The following is a 23,922-nucleotide window of genomic DNA, read 5'->3' as shown; positions in this document are numbered from 1 at the left end:
AATAGGAGGGAAGTGGATGACAGGACTGAACCCTGAGAAACACCATTGTCAATAGATTTAGGAGAAGAGCGGTGGTTGTCTACCACAACAATGACAGAACAGTCAGAAAGGAAACTTGAAGCGAAGTTGCATAGAGAAGGATGGAAGCCGTAGGAGGATAGTTGGAGATCAAAACTTTGTGCCGGACTCTATCAAAAAATGTTGATATGTCTAAGCAATACCACAAATTTCACCGAAATCCCTACTACCACAACCACGACCACCATAACTACTACTACTACTACTACTTTTGCTGCTGCTGTTGCTGCTGCTACTACTATAAGAATGATAGTGATGATAATGATAATGATAATGATGATAATATTAATGACAATAATTATAATAATGATGATGATGATAGCAATGATGATAATAACAATAATGATAATAATAATAATAATAATAATAATAATAATAATAATAATAATAATAATAATAATGATAATGATTATAATGATAATAATAATGATAACAATAATGATAATAATGCTGATAATAGTAATGCTGCTACTACTACTACTACTACTACTAGCCTTACTACTACTACTACTACTACTACTACTACTACTACTACTAGTAGTAGTAGTAGTAGTAGTAATAATAATAATAATAATAACAATGATAATAATGATAATGATAATAACAGTAATAATAATAATAATGACAATAATAATATCAATATTAATAGTGATAAATATAGTAATAATAATAATAATAATAATAATAATAATAATAATAATAATAATATTATTATTATTATTATTATTATTATTATTATTATTATTATTATTATTATTATTATTATTATTATTATTATTATTATTATTATTATTATTATTATTATTATTATTATTATTTTCATTATTATTATTAACATTATTAACAATAATAATAATAATAATAATAATAATAATAATAATAATAATAATAATAATAATAATAATGATATTTTTTTTCATTATTATTAATATTATTATTAACAACAACAATAATAATAATAATAATAATAATAATAATAATAATAATAATAATAATAATAATAACAACAACAACAGTAGTAATAGTAGTAGTAGTAGTAGTAATAGTAGTAGTTGTATTGATAGTAGTAATAGCAACAGCAGTAGTAGTAGCAGTAGTAGTATTAGCAGTGGCAGCATATAGTGACACATACGAAACCATGTGTGATAAATGTTAATCAAACCCAACTTTACTCTTATATTTACTGCTCCTCCTTATACCACCACCACCACCACCACCACCACCACCACAGGAAGCCAAGAAGGGGACAGAGGAGGTGGAAGTGAACGTGTGGGAGGAGAAGCATGCCACGATTAGCAGCCTCACTCAACGGGACGCCCAGGTGCACGACTCCGGCCTCTATACGTGCAGCCCTTCCAACGCCAAGCCCGCCTCCATCATGGTGCACGTGCTGAGCGGTGTGTGGCCAGTGGGGGATGGGTAGTGGGTTGTAAAGGATGACTAGTCTTGTGGATAATATGATAGGGTGGATCTTGTACATTATAGCCGTCGATATTAAGATTAATCCTTTTACTACCATGGAGCGTTTTCTATATTCATTTTCCTTACTATTTGGTGATTTTATACACTTTCAGAGACTCATGTTGGAATTAAAATAATGAAGATTGGCCATTAATCTTCGAAACTCCATAGAACCTTCCTAATGTCAATAAAACACTAATCATGTCCAAAATTCACGGTAAAAATGCGTCCTAGTACTGAAGTTGTGTGGTGATGTGATGGGTGTAGTGGAAGGGCTAGGGTGTGGCTTAAAGGTGTAGTGGTGTAGTGAGTGGAGTATGTGAAAGGCATGTGATGTGGCTTGGAGTGTGGTGATGTAATGAATGTGGCTGACGGATGTGGTGATGTGGTGCACTAAAATGTAGTAGAATATGAACTTGGAATGAGATGATGTATATGGAGGTAGCTGTGTAATGTGAGGAGTGGTTGTGGTGGTGCAGAGGACAGGAAGGTGTGGTGTAGTGGTGACTTGATACTGGAGCTCAAGAATGGCCAGTTGTAAGTAGTATATCCTCACGTGCGTCTGTGTTTCCAGGTGAACAGTCGGCGGCCATGCAGACCAGCGCGGCGTCACGGTGTATATTGTGCAGGGCACCACGCACACCAACGCATGCCTGCCCCACGCCCCTGTCATGCCTCTTAGTGGTGCTCGCTTCTTTCCTACTGGGTGGCCGCCTACCGATGTTTGTCCTCCTTCTGCTCCCCGTCGTCATCCTCGGAGCCTCCATGCAGCTGGTTTCCTGAGGCGCAGCGCGGAAAGTGGAGGTTCTCGTTGTGGCACCTCCTCCCCTCTGAGCGGTGCCTATCACCTCTCTGCTGCGGTGCCATGGAATCAGTCAGGCAATCAACTTCAGCGCTGAATGACTGAAGCAGGAACATGTTTGTTAGGAAGGAACCATAGTATTCACAGTGATGTTCAGGCGTGTGTTGCATCGGGTATATGGGTACATGGCGCAGGGATCAGTGGAGCCTCGACCCGTCATCTTGCCTTGTCGCTGGGCCTCGCTTGCATTAGAGGTAGCTAACTCACAGCTCAACCTACATGGAAAGATGTGCAATGAGTATTGAGTGGTTTGATGTCTCTTGCATCCTGAAAAGAGGAACAGAATGCGGAGTGGGCGTCTTGTGCAGGTCGTGGCGGGATAAAAGGCTGCAGGTATAGGGCGAGGCGGGCGGTTTGCGGTGCCCTCATCTTTAAACCAACACTGAAAATCATATGCAGCGCACAGCTTGCAAATTAAGTCTTACAAAACTGCCTTTTTTTTTACTTTATATAAGATATTCTGAGGCTCGGTGATGTGGTGTCTTAGAGTAACAATACGAGGAGGGAAGGAACTGTATCACTGTGGTGACTACGGCGTGCAGCATTTGTGTCAACCAACAGTGGCGGCGAGGTGTCCACTAACGTGGTGTGCACTAACGGTAGAGGTAGCCAAGGTGGAAGGGAAGGTCGGTAACTTTGCAAGGCTGGTGGGAAAAAATCATATAAAAAGTAAGGACAGCTTTAGTGCGACTGAAGAAAATTACGTAACGGCCTACAGGGTGTAAAGCTCCCTCTTTGGTAATGGATACTGTGTACGTATTGTGATATTTCCCACTATCCAGAACTTTGTGTAGAGACTTAGCAGTGTTGTGTGTATCCCAGTACTGTACGTGTGTTGCATGGCACGGCAGCAGGTGCTGTGTGACTGCATGCTGCAGTGGAAGACCACCTACACATTTGGGGAGACAGTTGTACATGTATTATAAGTATAGCGAGTCCCCCACGATGCTGCACCTGTGGCGGGGTAGCAGGAGGGAACTTGTAGTAGTGCGTGGTCGTGTAGTCACACTAAGGAAAATGAAGCCACGTCAGGCTTCCTCTTCCGTGATTTCCGAGACCGTTGTTTACATACTCTGAATGGTTCTTGTGTTCATGTGGTGGTGGTGTTCACTCACTTTGTACTATACTTGGTAATTTTGTATCTGCATGTGTTTGTGATACACGGCTGTGTGGGTGTGTGTGAAGCGTGCTGCTTTTGATGACCACGATGCAGGATGAGCGGACAAAGGCGTGTCCTGCTCAAGTGTTGAGCTCTTGTCAACTAATCATTCATGAGACAGTGCCTCTCTTGAACTCTCAAGTTCTTATAACTTCTCTAGTCAATATGTTTCCCATGTAGTGATTGAGTGGACCCATTTCAATTTACTTGAGTGTTGTTTTTTTTTTAATCCTTTAATCTCCTTACAGGGATCAAACTTATTATTTATATGAGACCACAAATTTCCACTGCCACATGTTGACCTGACAAAACCTTGTTCTCAGTATTCTGTGTTGCCTCCAAGAGGACTCTTCAGATTTAGCGTTTCTTGGAACAGGAGGCGAGTGTAGCTTGTTGAAATAACTGAAAGGTAATAATGATAAGTGGACCAACACCCGTGATGGGATAAATACAATGTACTCGCACTTATCGACAGTCACGCGCAGACCACGAACACATAACAAACTCACGAACATTAGATAAGCTCTGCAGACTTGTCATCATGTGCACTTAGAAGTCTGTAACTAAGATATTCCGCATTTCATCGGCGATATATATTTTCATTGCGGCATAAGAAAAAAAAATATGTTGATCAGTGAGTCATTTAATCTCTCGTTTTATCGACCCACGCTGTGTACTGCCTCAGTTGTTGAACGTGGAAGTGCTGTTCCTGCACCATACTTACCACTGTGTGTGTGTGTGTGTGTGTGTGTGTGTGTGTTGCAGGGAAGAGAATGGAGGAGGTGAGGCGACTAGTTGCTGGTCGTGGATATGATATGCCATATTCATTGTAAATTATATTCACGTACAGGTAGCTACATAGAAGAGAGGTGGGGTGAGAGCGAGACCATCATGTTTTCTCTCTCACACTAATCACGTGACTCGTGCAGCTCCTATCTTGGTGATGTCTGTTACTTGATGGTGAGGTGCAGAGCCACAAATGACCTACAGTCACCCATTCTCTTCATTTATTAATCCGTTACTGTGCCTGACCCACATCTATTTGTATGAATTATTTTGTAAAGTTCCAGTCAGCATCATTGTCATATGCTGGTGCACATGGCGTGCTGTGAACCTACGGCCGTTACCCATGCTGTGAGCCTCTCCAGGACTGTAATTATAACTTTTAAATAGTTGTTTTTACCGTACTTCTCCCGCAGAGAGAGAGAGAGAGAGAGAGAGAGAGAGAGAGAGAGAGAGAGAGAGAAGTGACGATCGAGTCATCAAAGAGTAGACTGTTGAATTTTTTTTTTTTTTGTATGTGAAGAAAAATATGATGAGTAGAGCTGCAAGTGTTGGTTTTGGGCACTTTTAGCTAACATGAGTAAAAGAACACATACGACATAATAGTAATTAAGCCCCAAAGGCACAAAAAGAAGCTGCCAGACAAGAAATTATGATAAGAGAGTGACTGGAATACTCGTCTGTTCATATTCGCATACACTTTCTTGACTGTCTAGGTGAGTGATGTATCTTACTGATAGAAAATATACTCTAAGATTGTGATTTAAACTGGTTTTGATTTCTCCACTACATTTTTTTGGGGCATGTATCCCATATGATTCAAGAATATTTGATAAAAACTCAATGATCTGGTTTTATTTATATTACTAAATGAACATATCCAGATCAACTAATTGAATTTAACTTAGTTTTTTATGACTATCCTTACAGATGGGAGCAAATAAACTTTAGATGCGTATCCCTGCAGTGTTGTCAACAGTAGTATCTTGTGATTCCTGGCTGGTGCTGACGGGTCCTCTCAACACCACTCATTTCCTCACTTCTCGGTGAGATACTGTCTTTTCCTCCAGCAAACACGAGTGTCACTGTACTGTGGTGGTGGACGGCGTGGGGTGGCTTGTGGGTGTGAGTGGGCGTGGTGAAAGCGAGGGGCGGTGCGAGGTGGGAGGTGGAGGGCGTAACGGATACTTTCATCACTGTCATTGTCACTGGCCGGGTGATCTGCCTCTCCCTGGTCGCCATAAGTGCTAGGATGAGCCACAGCTGCCCTACAGGCCATGGCGCCACGCCCCGCTGACCTTTGCACAGGAAATGATAAACAAAAAAATATAGAATAAGCCCTGATAAAAATTTCACAACATTCAGAATCCAGCTGTCTCCTCCATGAACTGAGATAGAAAGGCAAGTTTCAGTTATATACGTAAAAAATCTGGGTATTACTAGAGTTTCCCGTCAGTCTCACTGACAAAAGTGCACCATTGGTAAGTAGACATTTTTCTGAGACACTCGGTTAATTTACATTTTTAGTCAGCCATGATGTGATGTGGCTTCTGTTTTTATGGTGGGAAATGTGGTGAAATGACTGTATATGTCATTTCCGTCTAATTAATATTTTTCGAGTTATGACATTTTTGGACTCTAACTTGTGCCTACCTCTCATTCCCAGTGATCTTGGGAGACCTGTGGGAAATCAAGGTTTTATGTGGGTAACATTAATTTGAGTGATGTGCCTTGCCAAAAATGTCGGAAATCAATAAAATCAACGGCAAGTGTTGTTTTGTTGGCATTGAGCAGTGTTGCCAACACTACACATTTGTCTGTATCCATTACACCACAGCCTAAAAGGGATACTTATCAAATCCAATCTTAAAACCTTCTAGCCAGCGCAGCCTACCTGAACCCTCCCAAGGGTTACTAACTAAACCTACGTAATAACCTGGCTGTTTATGTTGAGTTTGGTTGCCCATCCAGCTCTCCTCAATTCCTAGCTCACCCTTTGCAGGTCTCTCACTCAGCTGATATGATGTGGGAATGTTAACTAACCTAGCAAACATAACCTAGTTGAGGCAACACACACTGCTGATACATCTCCTCAGAAGCCCTCTGGGGCCATGAGGGGGGGGTGAAAGAAAATTCAAATGCAAGCACATGAACTACAGGCGAACTTTGACTAAGGAAACATATCATCTACTTTGACTACTAGAGTTGTAGAGTTGTTAGATAGCGACATACAGCGAATCCCACTGTATGATTAAGAGTTAAGAAGGGATGAATGAAATTTGGTCAGAGTAGAAGTCATGGTCCCTTTTACGCCTTCCGCTCCGACCAGCAGTGTACACTTTCCCTCACAAATTACTAATTTAGTAGTAATGCTGATAGATAAGTTTTGCACAGAACATGGAAATCCCTGCATTAAGTTAGGTTAGGTGTTACCTTAGGTCAGGTTTAATTAATGGTTAAATTTAGTTAGAATGCAGAAATGGTTCAATATGTGTAGAACATGAAATTTCTACATTAGAAAAAAAATCCCTAAATCTAGGAATTTTTTCCAAAGTCTTGGGAATTTTTCTTTAGTAGTTCTGACAGTCAGGAATACTCATTTTGTGTTTTAGGCATCAAAATTCAACCATTAATGCATTCTTTTATTACGTACTTAAAGTAATGTCAGATTGACTCTTTTTCTCCATATTTGATGATATATGGTGGGAAAGAGAAAGTACCCACACACTGGTGCCTCGCTGCTTGCCCTGCAGTTGCACCCAGGTACCTATAGTGCAGGCATTCTCAACCTTTTTTATCATTAAGAACCCCCTGAGTTATAAGACCATTTACCAGAACCCCCAGTAATCTGACATCTAACAGAATATTAATTTAGTGAGTGACATTAACACAATTTGCAATGGTAGCTATTGCAAATGATATTAGATCATCCATCTAGTACCCATGGAAATCTTGTGAACCCCTTTGGATTTGCAAATACCAAGTTGAAAACTCCTTCTGTATTGCCTCCTAGAGCTTCCTCAAATGCAGTCCAGTTCAACAATAAAAAGACAAAAGAAAAGTTAAGATAACTATCTAGAGCACTTTCCTGGCATTATTACTGGTCTGTTCTCTTCCATTTTCTCACATACACCTTTACATGAACCTATGATATAAACATAAGGTAGTGAAGCATCCCTGTCCTTGAAAGGAGTCCAGGGGTTAGGTTAGTTAAAGTTATATATAAGAGTCAATGGGGACTAACCTTCCCTACTGTAACGAAGGCAGAAGGAGCCAGTATTTTGCTTAGGTTATCATTAGATCTCACTGAATTTTTTACTGTCAAACTTTCAACTGTCAGAAATCGTTGGCCATATCTCACTCACCATCAGTTGCTAGAACACACACAATTTCTCAACTTTAAGTACCTATATAGAATGAGATAAGCTTCTTCACATGATTTTCTTAGATTTAAATGATTTTGACGTCGTAGTACTACTTTTCAAATAATTACTCCGTGTATCTAAACCAAAGAAACATGATATGTAGGGGAAGATTATGCCCATACGCTGGCTGTGCCTGGCAAAGTTTGTTTATTTTGGAGTAAAAGTGATCATACTGCAACCGGCAGTTATTTATAATAATACTTTATTGCATCAAAAAAGGACTTTATTTACTCATCATTACTGATATATATTTTCAAATTTATAGTAAAAGCATTTGGGGATCTTATTATGGTATATACAGCCATGTTATCAAGAATTCTGATGGTCAGAGGCTGTGCTAAAGCAGGGTGAACCCTATCATAGCATTTATGAACGATATCACAAGTTTATAGTAGCTGACTATATTAATTTGTGATAGATTTTGTCTTGCTATGACAGACATCATTAGCTATGACAGTTTGTAGATTACAGCTCCTGCACCTCTGTAACCTCTTCAGCACGAAGATGTGTATTTTGTGTCCTCTTAGCGCTCGTGACATATCTGAGGACATGCATAATGTGTCATTGCTTATACCAGGATAGCTATCGAGGTGCCCTGCTGGCAATAATTTATTATTTTCTATGGAACCAATATGTAAGTATAGGACTTATTATGATTTGTTTACCATAAAAGTGAACTACTTTTAGCTATTTTCTGTTGTACAGTATGTCATCTTCAGAAAATTGCTCAGAGCAGTCAAACTACAATTTTTTTCTGACTAAAATTTGCACGGGTTTGTTTCATAATGTACATACCTAGTATGAAAAATCACTTACTATTATCATTCTTATTTCCATTAAGAGAGAGAGAGAGAGAGAGAGAGAGAGAGCTGCCTCCGAGTCAGATATTGTCTCACCACCTCCCAGCCTAGATATGGTGCTGGGGTTATTCTATGTTGCTCTTGGCCAGCTTTCCCTTTTTACACACACACACACACACACACACACACACACACACACACACACACACACACACACACACACACACACACACACACACACACACACACGCAGTGGGTGGACCGTAATGTATACTAATATAGATGGGATACTGTCAAGTAGATTGGAATTGCAAGACTATATGATAGTGGAGAAGCCTGATATAGTGTGTTTGACTGAGACAAAATTGCATGAAAAAACAAAGATAAATTTGGATAATAAATATAATATATGGAGAAAGGATAGGGAGAGTAAAGGTGGAGGAGGAGTTATGATTATGACGAAGAAATAAATAAATGTGGATAAGGTTTGGTATGGGAAGAACAACGCAGAAGTGATAAGCATAAGGATAAAAAGTGATGGAAAAGAATTAATAATCATGGTGACCTATGTACCTCCTAAAACAAATTCTTGGACATTAAGGGAATACGACAATATGATCAAGGATACTTTACAGAGTTTGGAAAGTGTATTATCTGGAAAAGAAAGGTGATACTAGTAGGAGATTTTAATTGTAAGGAGGTGGATTGGGAAAATCTAGTAAGTGGTGTTGGAGAGGAAGCATGGGAGAGAGATTTCTTAATCTAATGATGGAAAATATGATGGAACAGAGGGTGAAGGAAAATACTAGATATAGAGGAGATGATGAACCGGCTAGACTGGATTTGGTGTTAACAAGAGAAGTGTACCTATGTGGAGATATACAATACAAGTGTCCTTTGGGAAAGAGTGATCATGTGGTTATGGAAATGCAGATAGCAACAACACAGCGAAGGAAGGACGAGACATACAGGAGTGGTAGATTGAATTATAGAAAGATGGACACAGAAAGTTTGAAAAATTATTTCAGAAAATTAGATTGGGAGGAGATGTTACAAATCAGAGAAGTGCAAAAGAAATATGAGATTTTTATGAAATATTATAAAGAAGGAGTTATGAAATTTGTACCAAAGTATAAACCGAGAGAGGAAGGAAGAAAGGATTGGTTTAATGCAACTTGTGTTAAGGCTAAGGAAAAGAGAGATGTGGCTTGGAAAAGATGGAAAAGAGCAGGAATATACTAAATAAGGAGAATTATAGAGTGGCGAGAAATGAGTATGTGAGGGTAAGGAGGAGGAAGAAAGAAAATTTGAAAAGATATTGTAGACAAGAGTAAGGAACATCCAAAATTGTTTTACAGGTTCATAAATGGTAAACTTAAAAGAGAGAGTCCATTGAAAGATTAAAAGGAGAGCAAGGGATAGTAGATGACCCTAAGAATATAGCGGAATTGCTAAATAATAGGTTTCAGCAAGTATTTACTGAAGAAACAATGTTTGTAAAGCCTCAGAATGTACAAGGAAATGTGCACATGGATGACATTAAGATACCTAAAAGGAGTTATATAAAATGTTGGAGGAACTTAAAGATGATAAAGCGATGGGACCAGATGAAGTTTCAGGAAAATTATTGAAGGAGTGTAGAGAAGAATTGATTGATCCATTATATGATATTATAAGGTGTTCATTAGAAACAGGGAAGTACCAGTAGAGTGGAAGAGAGCTGAAGTGGTGCCCATTTATAAGGGAGGCAGTAAGGAAGAGCCTCTTAACTATAGACCTGTGTCTCTAACAAGTGTGGTCGGTAAGATTTGTGAGAGGGTGATAAAGAAATATTGGATACGGTTCCTGGAGGATCATAAGTTATTATCGGATCATCAATTTGGCTTCAGGAAAGGGAGGTCATGTGTAACAAATCTACTGAGCTTTTATTCAAGAGTGGTTGACAAAATACAGAGAGAGAGGGATGGATGGACTGTGTATATTTGGATTTAAAGAAAGCTTTTGACAAGGTACCTCACATGAGACTGTTATGGAAAGTAGAGATTTATGGAGGACTGAAAGGAAAAGTGTTAAAGTGGATGGAAAACTACTTGAGATGGAGGGAGATGAGAACGGTAATAAGGGATGCAAAGTCGGACTGGTTGGTGGTGGAGAGTGGAGTCCCACAAGGCTCAGTGCTGGCACCAATACTTTTCCTGGTATATATTAATGACATGCCAGAGGAGTAAACAGTTATATTAATTTGTTTGCGGATGATGCGAAGTTGTGTAGGTGTGTGAAGAGTGAAGAAGATTGTGAAATTTTACAGGCAGACCTGGATAAGATTTGGGAGTGGAGCAAGAGGTGGCAAATGGAATTTAATCTGAGCAAAAGTCATGTGATGGAGATGGGAAGAGTGGAAGATGGCCAAGAGGGTCATATAAGATGGGTGAAGAAGTAGTGTTGAAAAAGGTGGAAAAGGAAAAGGATTTGGGAGTGATAATACAAGACCATGGGCAGTTTGAGGCTCATATTGATAAGATGTTTGGAGAAACGTATAATTTGATAAAAATATTGGATTAGCCTTCCATTATATGGATAAAGATATGATGAAGAAATTAATTAGTATGGTAATTAGACCAAGATTGGAATATGCTGGAGTGGTTTGGTCCCCTTATAAAAGAAGCATATAAGGAAGTTGGAGAGATTGCAGAGAATGGCAACAAAAATGGTTCCGGAATTGGCAGAAATGACCTATGAGGAGAGATTAAAAGAAATGAATTTGCCTACCTTGGAACAAAGAAGAGAAAGAGGAGATTTAATACAGGTTTATAAACTGTTGAATGGACTGGATGAAGTGGATAATGAGCAAATGATGTTGAGAGAGGAAAACTTAAATAGAACTACAAGATCGCATAGTAAAAAGATAGCCAAGGAATATGCTTGAAGGATGTGAAAAATATAGTTTCCCACAAAGATGTGTGGAGGTGTGGAATGGTTTGAGTGAGGAGGTGGTGTCAGCAAGGAGTGTGCATAGTTTTAAAGGAAAGTTGGATGTGTGTAGATATGGAGACGGGGCCACACGAGTATGATACCCAGGCCCTGTAAAATTACAACTAGGTGAATACACACACACACACACAAACACACACACACACACACACACACACACACACACACACACACACACACACACACACACACACACACACACACACACACACATCATGGTAAGAAAACAGAAAATTAGAGAATTGCTAGAAAAGGTGGATGTGAGGAAGGCATTGGGACCAGATGGAGTGTCAGTAGTGAGTGTAGTGAGCAACTGGCAGAACCAATTTGGGATATAATTAACAACTCTTTAAGGGAAGGAAAGGTACCAAAGGAATGGAAAAGAGCCAATATAGTCCCATTATACAAAGGAGCAAAAATGACTGAGCCCCTAAATTATAGACCAGTGTCACTAACTAGTGTGGTGGGTAAGATCTGTAAAATTGTTATCAAAGAAAAATGGTTGGAATATCTGGAGAGAAATTAAATAATTAATAACTCCCAATTTGGTTTTAGAAAAGGAAGATCATGTATAACAAACTCACTAAGCTTTTATACAAGAGTAATAGATGAAGTACAAGGAAGAGACAGAAGGGTGGATGCAGTGTATCTAGATATTAAAGGCTTTTGACAGAGTACCACACAGAAGACTCCTATGGAAAATAGAACACATGGGCAGAATTAAGGGAAATATCTTAAATTGGATGACTGATTATTTAACAGATAGGGAAATGAGGACAGTGATAAGAGATACACCATCAAGTTGGAGCACTGTAACCAGTGGCATACTACAGGGTTCGGTGTTGGCACCAATAATGTTCCAAATATATGTCAACAATATACAAGAGGGTTTGAGTAGCTACATAAATTTGCTTGCAGATGATGCCAAGCTTTTGAGTTATAAAAAAACAAAATGATTGTATGGAATTACAGAAAGATATTGATAAGATCTGGAGATGGAGCCAGAAGTGGAAATCAAAATTTAATACTAAGAAATGCCATGTAATTGTAAGATTAAACGAATATGTACTTACCAAGTGTGAAGTTTGATCATAATTTCATGAACAGTTTAACTGTGTCACTTAGGATTAAATGAGATGCCCGCGTCACCTGCCACGCACCAGTCATTTCAGAGAGTAGGTTTGAGGAAGCAGCGATAAACAGTAATAAATATATCTACATAAATCATCTGGTGATTTCCACACTCAACACTGTGAGAGCAGAGGAAAGGGAAAGGGGGCATTTAATCCTAAGTGACGCAATTAAACTGTTCGTGAAATTACGATCAAACTTCACACTTGGTAAGTATTCATTTAATCTTACAATTTCACTTCACGATAGTTTAACTGCGTCACAATGGATTCAATGAGAGCTTTAGAGTGATTCATCAAAGCTGTGTCAAGGGCCAAACAGAGTCACTCACCGGAAGCTGGTTTACTGGGAGGTTGATTGTCTGTGCGTCCCCTTCCCCTGGGACGCCCTCTGGCCTAAAAAAGGCTTCACCTGGTTCCTTGGTCTGTCCTGTTGGTAGGGTTGCCTAGGCAACTGCTGGGTATAAGAGCTACGAGGCACTTGTCTGTGCTGTGGATACTTCCAAGGTCCAGTTGTCTTGTAAGGACGGAAGAAGGGCCTTCGTCACACTTTTTGGCCACATCAAATGGAAACAGTTCATCTTTGCCAACCTCGCAGTCCCACCTGCAGAGATCTACTAGGGTTTGAATCATGCACATGGATACGTGCCACTTCTTTCCTAAGGTGGTTAAGAAAGTTCACAGAGGAGGTCAAAAGTCTAAGGCTGTTGTTAAGTCTATGTAGGTAGCTGTTGATAGAGCTGCCTTTCCTCTCCCCTATATCACTTATGCAGTGAGCAATTGGTACCAACGCTTTGGAAATCAAACCATTTGTATAGACAAGTCGGGGGTCAATAAGGCGACCTCCTATACTCATGGCCTTAGTGAGAGCAGAGTTGGTTGACGGCACAGTCAAGTTCGGGACATTGCTGGGCAGCTTGATTTTCCCACAGGTGAGTTTCATACCCTCAGATGTAGGCCGACGTCTCAAGCTTGTATTGAGTATGGTAGCCAAACGCTCTGACAGCGGCTCGCCCTTTTCCTCCTCACCTTGGAAGTGGCCAGAGAGTTCCTCAAGAGCTTTAAGGAAGTCTGAGTCATCCTTGGTTGTATTAGGATCAGGTTGCACACAACTGAACTGGTCCAGTTCATCCAGGCAGTCTGGGACGTGCTGGGAGAGTTCTCCTTCCTCACCCTCCGAGGAAGACAGGGTATGGAAGCCACTGAAGTCATGCCTGGGGATGTCCGTATCTGATCCCTTCTCAAGCTTATCGATCATAGATGAACAGTCAGAAGGACCGGGGACGTGACTTGGCCCTGCCACCAGCAGCGCCACCGCGATGTCCGCTGTTGGCTCTGCAGCCCCTGCCGCTCCCCTTGGGTGAGCATTGCAAGTTTCTGGGCCACCCTTCCTCTTCTTAATGTCCTTGTCAGGGGGAGCCATCTCACGCCTTTTCCTGTCCGAGGACAAAGAGGAGGAAGAGGAGTAACGCCTTGGCGTCCCTTTTCTCGGTCCGCCATATGTAAGCTGCAAACGAGAGCGAAATTCCGGCCTCCGGGTCACTCAACGGAGCAGGACACCAAACAATGATCCAAGGACCATGTATCTCCAACAGGTTGCTTACACCTTGGTGTAGCACTGGAAAAAACAGAAGAGGTGAAGGCTTACCAGGCTAAACTCCTTGGAGAGTGCCGGTAACCAAACAAACCGCTGACGAACACAAGGAGCGGCGATGTTTATGGTGCAGTAGCTGGGAGTGAACTGGTGCAGGCATCTCATTGAATCTGTTGACGCAGTTAAACCATCGTGAAGTGAAATGGAAATTGGTAAAAGTAATAGAAGACCTACATGGGAATATAAAATGGACAAGAAATTATAATGAAAAGAAGAGAAGAGAAAGACCTGGGAGTGATTATACAAGACACCCTGACTCCAGAAATACATATAAATGGATTATTTGCTTCAACTTACAAGACATCAACGAACATCAGGGCACCATTCAATTACATGGATAAAAGTATGATGCAAAAGATATTAACCACTATGATAAGACCTAGACTAGAATATGCAGCAGTGGTATGGTCGCCATGTAGGCAGAAAGATATCAAGAAACTAGAAAGGATACAAAGGGCTGCTACAAAGATGGTCCCTGAAATAAAAGATCTTCCCTATGAAGAAAGACTGAAGGAGATGGAGCTACCAACTTTGAAGGATAGACGGGAAAGAGGAGACCTAGTAATGATGTATAAGTTAGTAAACTGTATGGAGAAAATAGATAGACAAGACCTGGTAACACTGATTGAGCAGGGAGACAGGCAAGCAAAAGGACATTCAAAGAAAATGATGAAAAGTCAGTGTTATAGGAATATCAGGAAGTTCAGTTTTCCACATAGGACAGTAGACATCTGGAATGGATTAAGTGAAGAGATTGTAACAGCAGAAAGTGTGTGCAAATTTAAGAAGTTAGATAAATGTAGATATGGAGACAGGTCACTATGAGCCCTGCTTGAACCCTATATCATACAACTAGGTAAATAGCTACACACACACACACACACACACACACACACACACACACACACACACACACACACACACACACACACACACACACACACACACACACACACACACACACACACACACACACACACACACATAGAGATGAATCATACAAAGGAGACCGATTAAATTACAGAAAGGCTGATATTGAGAATCTCAAGAACTATTTTAAAAACGTAAACTGGGAGGAGATGGAAAACTCATTAACGGTTCAAGAGAAATATAACTTATTTTTGGAAATATACAAAACTGGGGTCAGGGAATATGTTTCGAAATATAGACCTAAAGAAGAAGGAAAGAAAGATTGGTTTAATGCAAGATGTGCTAGGGCAAAGGAGAAACGAGATGGAGCATGGAAAAGGTGGAGAAGAAACAGAAATCCAGAAAATAAGGAAAACTTCAAAACAGCAAGAAATGAATATGCTAAGGTGAGAAAGGAAGAAGAAAAGAACAATGAAAAGGACATTGTTGAAAAATGTAAGGAACAGCCAAAATTGTTCTACAGATTCATAAATGGAAAAATAAGACAAAAAGAAACAATAGAAAGGTTAAAAGGAGAAAACGGAATGGTGGAAGACCCAAAAAGTATGGCAGAATTGTTAAATAGTAAATTTCATGAGGTCTTTACTAAGGAATCCAAATTTGAAAGACCACAGGGTAATAGAGAGACTGTCTATATGAAAGAGATTAAAGTAACCAAGCTTGAAATAAAAAAGTTGATGACGGAATTGGATGAGGAAAAGGCAATGGAACCGGATGAAGTCTCAGGCAGAATACTGAAAGAATGTAGGGAAGAACTAGCAAGTCCAATATACAACATCATAAAATGCTCAATAGAAAATGGAACAGTGCCAGTGGAGTGGAAAAGAGCTGAGGTGGTTCCCATATATAAGAGCGGAAGGAAGGAAGAACCTTTAAATTACAGACCGGTATCACTAACTAGTGTAATATGCAAGATGTGTGAAAAAGTAATAAAGAAGCAATGGATCGAGTTTCTTGAAGACAACAAAATATTATCAAATAGCCAATTTGGTTTTAGAAAAGGTCGGTCATGTGTGACAAATTTATTGAGTTTCTACTCTAGAATAGTTGATAAAGTACAAGAGAGAGGATGGTTGACTGTATTTATTTAGATCTAAAAAAGGCTTTTGATAAAGTGCCTCATGAAAGATTACTATGGAAGTTAGAGGAGAAGGGTGGCTTAAAAGGAAGCACATTGAGATGGATGAAGAATTACTTAAGGGGGAGAGAAATAAGGTCGATAGTTAAAGATATGAAGTCCAAGTGGAGAACAGTAGACAGCGGAGTGCCACAGGGGTCAGTATTGGCACCAATATTTTTTCTCGTTTATATAAATGACATGCCAGAGGGAGTGAACAGCTACATAAATCTGTTTGCGGACGATGCGAAACTGGGCAGAGTCATTAAACAAAAAGAGGATTGTGAAATACTACAGGAAGACTTAAACAAGATCTGGAAATGGAGCAAAAAATGGGAGATGGAATTCAATGTGGACAAAAGCCATGTCATGGAAATGGGAAAAAGTGAAAGACGACCAGTGGGAATCTATAAGATGGGAGATGGAGTAGAACTAGAAAAAGTAAAAAGGAAAAGGACTTGGGAGTGACAATGGAAGAAAATAATCAACCGGTAAGCCATATTGATAGAATTTTTAGAGACGTATAATTTGCTAAGGAATATTGGAGTAGCATTTCACTATATGGACAAGGAAATGATGAAGAAATTGATAAGTACTAAAATAAGACCTAGATTGGAATATGCAGGAGTTGTGTGGACTCCCATAAAAGAAACACATAAGAAAATTAGAGACTACAAAAAATGGCTACAAGAATGGTTCCAGAATTTAAAGGGATGGCATATGAGGAGAGACTAAAGGCAGTGGATCTACCAACCTTGGAGCAGAGAAGAGAGAGAGGTGATCTGATACAAGTTTATAAATTGATTAACGGAATGGATGAAGTGGATAATGAGAAACTGATCCTGAGAGAAGAATATGACTTTAGAAGCACAAGATTGCATAGTAAGAAACTAAGGAAGGGACAATGTCTGAGAGATGTTAAAAAATTTTGTTTCTCGCAAAGATGTGTTGAGACTTGGAACAGTTTGAGTGAGGAAGTGGTATCAGCAAAGAGTGTACGTAGTTTTAAAGAAAAATTGGATAAGTGTAGATATGGAGACGGGACCACACGAGCATAAAGCCCAGGCCCTGTAAAACTACAACTAGGTAAATACAACTAGGTAAATACACACACACACACACACACAGTGTAGTGGTTAGCACACGACTCACAATCGAGAGGGCCGGGTTCGAGTCGTAAGCAGCGAGGCAAATGAGCAAGCCTCTTAATGTGTGGCCCCTGTTCACCTAGAAGTAAATAGGTACGGGATGTAACTCGAGGGGTTGTGGCCTTGCTTTCCTGGTGTGTGGAGTGTGCTGTGGTCTCAGTCCTACCCAATGATCGGTCTATGAGCTCTGAACTCGCTCTGTAATGGGGAAGACTGGCTGGGTGACCAGCAGGCGACCGAGGTGAATTACATACACACACATGGAGCACAGCCATCGAGCAGGACACATGCATCTGAGCAGCTCACAGAGATTACTACAAAAGTAGTTGGACTCAGCCCTAGACATATGTACAGAGGGATAGGGGGCCATAGGTTCTCATATCTCCAATTTAGATAAGTGTTAGATCACATATAAGGAATGAATAACAAGAGAGAGATGGAACCAAGTAGCGCTGCTGCTGCCAGGCGTATGGCGGAATCAAAACACATGCTGAGTGATAACCAACACTTTATAGAAACCCCTATTGGTTTAAGGAAACTGACTGATGATACTATGGAAAAGGATTTCTCGGGTTTCAGGGATGAACGAGGTAATATGAGAAGGCTTATTAATGTAGAAAGAGAATTAAGATATATGAAGGAGGTGATGTCCAGTCTCATGGACAAACAAAACTGACTGATAACGGAGAATACAGCCCTGAAATTGAGAGTAGCTCAATTTGAGAAATTCAGTGCAATAAACCAGGAACTGAAAGAGATTCTGGAAATAAGGAAGCAAAATTACGTTCTAAAAACCACTTGCCAAAATTATGAATGCTCTTTAAAGAGCTTGCAGGCCAAAGTGCAGGATGGGATTACAGACAGGGTAGAAGGTGGTCTAGGTGATAACAAGTTGAAAGAACTAAGAAATGAATGGAAGCAGGAGCAAGAAAAGGAAAAAGTCAAATTTTCAGAAGTGGTAAGGAGGCAAATTCAGGAGAACACGAAAGTCGCTGTAATAGAAATTATCAAGGAAGAGGAAGATTTGGTGCGGGATGCAGTGGACAAGAAAAAAAGCTTCGTGATTTATGGGATGAGGAAAAAGAAAAATCCAAACAAATTCACGAGAGAATGTGAAGAAAGGGAAATGGCCAAAACTGTTATCAAACGAGTACAAGACAGCACACAAGAATTTGACCAGGAAGAGGAGGAAGTGATTAGGCTAGGAAGATAGAGTGAAGGGTGTAGGAGACCAATGAAGGTGAAAGTGAGATCTCAAATGGCTGTAGAGGAAATTATGGCTAGGAAAGGGAAGCTGGCCGATGATGTTGATCACAAGGAAATATGAATAAAAAGATATATGAACTTAGAGGAAAGGGAAAAGAAGAAAGTGATAAGAAGTGAAGCTAAGGAAAAAAACAAGGAAAGGACAGAGATAGAGAAGAAGAATTTTTACTGAAGGGTTCTGGATATGAGACTAAAGAAGTGGTACCTAAGGAAAAAAGAGGAGGTCGTGGAGGAGGCAATAAATTAAGTGACTTATACTAACATAGATGGTTTGTTATCAAGTATATTGGAGGTTCGGGATTATTTGAAAGTGAAAAAGCTATATGTAATGTGCATCGTTGAAACAAAACTGAAAAAAGAGATCCATGTCAACTTTAAAGAGGAGGGATATAATACCTGGAGGAGGGACAGGAAGGATAAAGGGGGGAGGAGGAGTGCTAATAATGGTTCGTGGTAATATATGTGTGGAGGATGTGCAATATGGAGAGGACAAAGTGGAAGCATTGGGAGTAACAATCAGAACAGAAGATTTGAAGAAAAGAAAAATTATAGTTACATATGTTCCACCAAAGACTAATACATGGGGATCAGAAGAGCATAAAGATATGCAAAGAGAGGTGATAAAGTGCCTAGATAACATGATAAGAAGAGATAGAAGAACACTCTTAGTTGGAGACTTTAACTGTAAAAAAATAAACTGGAGAGAGATGGAAGTAATGGATAATGTTGGGCAGTGGAGTGAGAAAGTGTTACAGTTGACCATGGTTAATGCAATGGACCAGTGGGTGGAGGAGTCAATAAGATACAAGGGGGAAGAAGAACCATCATTGCTTGACCTAGTTTTCACAAAGAAACCAGAGTCCCCTCCAATCATACAATACCTTAGTCCAATGGGGAAAAGTGATCAGGTGATATTAGAGATGCAAATGCAGTAGGAAGATGAGATAAGTTACAGAGAGGACTATAAAAAAGAGAGATTAAATTATGCAAGAGCGGATTTTGAAAAATTAAGGATTTATTTTGCTGATATTGAATGGAGTAATATTATGTGCAGGAAGACTGTACAAGAGAAATATGACATTCTTACAGAAATACAATGAAGGAGTAAAAAATTTTGTTCCTGTTTATAGAGTTTAGAAAAAAATACATGCTTGGTACAATGCTAAATGCATACAAGCAAAAAAGGGCAAAAGATAAAGCGTGGAAGAAACTCTTAAAGCAGGGAAGTGACTACAATAGTCGGCAGTACAAAGATACTAGAAATTAATATATTAGAGTAAGGAGAGAGGAAGAAAGAAAGTTTGAGAAGGATGTAGTGGATAAAAGCAAAGATGAACCCAAGCTTTTCTACAAGTTTATAAACGGCAAAACAAAGAATAAGGAAACAATTGGAAAAATAATTAAAGAAGGGAACACATACCAAACAGAGAAGGAAATGTGTGGAATCTTCAAAACGGTATTCACTGCAGAAGATGATTTCACAAAACCTAATAGGACATGGGATTGCCAAGGATTACAAGAGATTGCAGTGCACAAAGAACATAACATAACATAACATAAATAATAGGATAACAAAGGGCCACCAGGGCACATCTAGGTTATCCTGTATCAGTCGCACAGCGACCTCGTCATCAGTACTTAAAGATACACTTACAAGTACACAATACATTATATACTAATTCTAAATATTTGGCCCATTAACAGGGCTAAGTCCTGCAGCGAATTCCTCTACAATCTGTGATCCCCATACATGGGGATCATGTCTTGTTTAACTATAGTAAATTTCTTATAAAAACTATCATGCAGCGCTATACATAATTATAAATATGATAAATTTAAGTGCTTATCTAATCTGTTTTTAAACATTGTCAAACTAGTGCTATTTACAACCCTCTCTGGCAATGCATTCCAGAAGTCTACCACCCTATGACTAAAGAAATATTTTCTTATATCTAACCTGCACCCTTGCTTTCTAATCTTCCTGCCATGATTTCTAGTCCTACTTCCCTCCTCTAAGGTAAAGAAAGATCTCACATCTATGTAGTTTGTATCTGAGAACATTTTAAATAACTCTATCATATCCTCTTATACATCTCCTCTCAAATGAAAACATGTTTAATTCCTTTAATCTATCTCTATACTCCAGGCGCTTTAATGCTGGTATCATCCTAGTTGCTCTTCTCTGAACTGCTTCTAACATGTTGATATCCTGCCTATAATGGGGTGACCAGGCCTGTATGCAATACTCTAAATGGGGCCTAACATAGGAATTATATAAGCTACGCACCACTTCCTTACTTTTATAATTAACATTTCTATTTATAAAACCCAGGATCCTATTTGCCCTATTTCTTGCTTTTAAACATTGCTTTGAAAATTTCATAGTCCTGTCTATCACTACTCCTAAATCCTTTCCTCCTCTACTGCCTCTAGCCAACATCCCTCCATCTTATAGCTAAATTTTGTGTTGTCTTTACTTAAATGCATAACCTGACACTTTTTAGAATTAAACTCCATCTGCCACCTGTCTGCCCATGCTATCAGCCTGTCCAGGTCTCGTTGTATTCTGTAATTGTCCTTTTCACCCTGTACTGCACATGCTATCTTAGTATCATCTGCAAACTTTAATACTTTGCTACTAATTCGTATATCTAAATCGTTAATGTACACCAAGAAAAGAAGAGGTCCTAGCACTGATCCTTGGGGTACCCCACTAACCACTTCCTTCCACTCAGACATTGCCCCCATTTAATTCTACTCTCTGTGTCCTATCAGAAAGCCATTCACTAATCCAATCAACTAACCTACCCCTTATCCCATGTAGTCTCAATTTGTACACTAGCCTCCTATGCGGTACCTTATCAAACGCCTTGCTAAAATCTAGATATATAACATCTATGCTATTTCCATCATCGAACTCCTTGGTAATATATTCTAAGATATCGAGCAAATTTGTAAGACAGGACCTCCCTGATCTAAAGCCATGTTGGATATCTCTAATTAATCTATTCTCATTTAAATGCTCCCAAATACTACCCTTAATGATTTTCTCTAGTATCTTACATACTATACTAGTTAAACTGATCGGTCTATAATTATTTGCATCATCCTTCCTACCTTTTTTAAATATTGGTGTAACATTAGCTAACTTCCAGTCCTGAGGTATCTCAGCAAACCTAAGTAATCTTTCAAAGATTAACTTAAGTGCTTCAGAAATACTGTCTACACCCTCCCTAAGTACTCTGGCATGTAGCTCATCAGGACCACTAGCTTTCCTATTGTCTAGTTCAAGAATGAATTTCCTAATAATTCCCGGTTTTATATCAATATTTTCTAAAGCTCTTAAACTACTCGTCGCACTGTTTGTAACAGGATTTCCTATTCTTTCCCTAGTAAATACTGAAGAAAATTGTTCATTCAATAATTCTACTATGTCTTCATTTTGATCCACTACTACACCATCTTTTCTGAGTGGTCCAATCCTATCCTTATTTCTTTTATCACTGACCTTGTAAAAACTATATGATTTTTTGGGATCTTTTTTTTTTTTTTACGTAGGGAAGAGGACCAGTCAAGGGCAAAAAAAAAGAAAGTTAGAAAAAGGTCCACTTGAGCGCTGGCTCTCCAAAGAGTTCAAAAAGTGCCAAAACCGTCAGCCAGAATTAGGGGAGCAAATGCCTCGATACCTCCCTCTTCAAAGAAGACAAGTTGTAGGAATTCGGAAATACAGATGCAGGGAGGGAGTTCCAGAGTTTACCAGTGAAAGGGATGAATGATTGAGCATACTGGTTAACTCTTGCATTAGAGAGTTGGACAGAATAGGGATGAGAGGAAGAAGAAAGCCTTGTGCAGCGTGGCGCAGGAGGAGGGAGGCATGCAGTTAGCAAGATCAGTAGAACAGTTACCATGAAAATAGCGATAAAATATAGAAAGGGATGCAACATTTCGGCGGTGAGAAAGAGACTGAAGACAGTTAGTCAGAGGAGGGGAGTTGATGAGACTAAGAGCTTTCGATTCCACCCTATCAAGCAAAGCTGTGTGACTGGAACCCCCCCAAACATGCGAAGAGTACTCCATACAGGGACGGTTAAGGCCCTTATACTGAGTAAGCAGTTGGAGGGGCGAGAAAAACTGTCGGAGACGCCTCAGAACACCTAATTTCATAGAAGCTGTTTTAGCAAGAGATGATATGTGAAGTTTCCAGTTAAGATTATGAGCAAAGGACAGACCGAGGATATTCATTGTGGAAGAGGGAGACTGTTGAGTGTCATTGAAGAAGAGGGGATAGTTGTCTGGAAGGTTGTGTCGAGTTGATAGATGAAGGAATTGAGTTTTTGAGGCATTGAAAACTACTAGATTTTCTCTGTCCCAATCGGAAATCTTAGAAAGATCGGAAGTCAGGCGTTCCGTGGCGTCCCTGCGTGATCTGTTGATTTCCTGAAGGGTTGGACGTTTCTGAAAGAATGTGGAAAGATGTAGGGTGGTATCATCAGCGTAGGAGTGGATAGGGCAAGAAGTTTGGTTAAGAAGGTCATTAATGAATAATAGAAAGAGAGTGGGTGACAGGACAGAACCCTGAGGAACACCACTATTAATAGATTTAGGAAAAGAACAGTGGCCATCTACCACAGCAGCAATAGAGCGGTCGGAAAGGAAACTTGAGATAAAATTGCAGAGAGAAGGATAGAAACCGTAGGAGGGCAGTTTTAAAATCAAAGCTTTATGCCAGACTCTATCAAAAGCTTTTGATATGTCTAACGCAACAGCAAAAGTTTCACCGAAATCTCTAAAAGAGGATGACCAAGACTCAGTAAGGAAAACCAGATCACCAGTAGAGCGACCTTGACGGAAGCCATACTGGTGGTCAGACAGAAGATTGTGAAGTGACAGATGTTTGAGAATCTTTCTATTCAGGATATATTCAAAAACTTTAGACAAGCAAGAGATTAACCCCTTCGCGCCGGATGTTAAAAACCCGCCTGTATGATATACGGGTGGTAGTGCCGCACCCAGCCGGAAATTGCAAGCTTGTCATAATTGTCGTCTTTGTGTATTATGCTGCTATTTTTTAGTCACTATATCGCCTTCGAAGAGGAAAGTGGACGCTTCTCTCTTCGG

At 39.7% G+C, this 23,922-nt stretch overlaps 2 protein-coding genes across 6 annotated transcripts in view; both read left to right on the top strand.

Annotated features, from left to right (window-relative positions):
* The window catches only part of LOC123514369 (zwei Ig domain protein zig-8-like), a 28,631-nt gene extending 23,831 nt beyond the window's left edge, over positions 1–4,800 (top strand). Inside the window, exons 5-6 of the mRNA XM_045272238.1 lie at positions 1,310–1,475; positions 2,114–4,800. Of these exons, the coding sequence (XP_045128173.1) occupies positions 1,310–1,475; positions 2,114–2,322 (375 nt within the window). The 3' untranslated portion in view covers positions 2,323–4,800. The remainder of the gene's footprint in view (positions 1–1,309; positions 1,476–2,113) is intronic.
* A 494-nt stretch (positions 4,801–5,294) lies between these two features.
* The window catches only part of LOC123514029 (vesicle transport protein SFT2A-like), a 53,521-nt gene continuing 34,893 nt past the window's right edge, over positions 5,295–23,922 (top strand). For 2 of the 5 annotated variants that reach the window (XM_045271602.1, XM_045271600.1), the window contains exon 1: positions 5,295–5,389. The gene's annotated coding sequence lies outside the window, so the exon portion shown is untranslated. Of the gene's footprint in view, positions 5,390–5,503; positions 5,745–5,808; positions 5,825–23,922 lie in introns of those variants that run through there. The other 3 variants (XM_045271604.1, XM_045271605.1, XM_045271606.1) reach the window with 3 other exon arrangements.

This window comes from Portunus trituberculatus, chromosome 37 (genome assembly GCF_017591435.1).
Source record: "Portunus trituberculatus isolate SZX2019 chromosome 37, ASM1759143v1, whole genome shotgun sequence".
NCBI classification, from domain to species: Eukaryota; Metazoa; Arthropoda; class Malacostraca; order Decapoda; family Portunidae; genus Portunus; species Portunus trituberculatus.
Note: the sequence above shows the minus strand (reverse complement) of the source record. Positions and strands in the feature narration are given on the sequence as shown.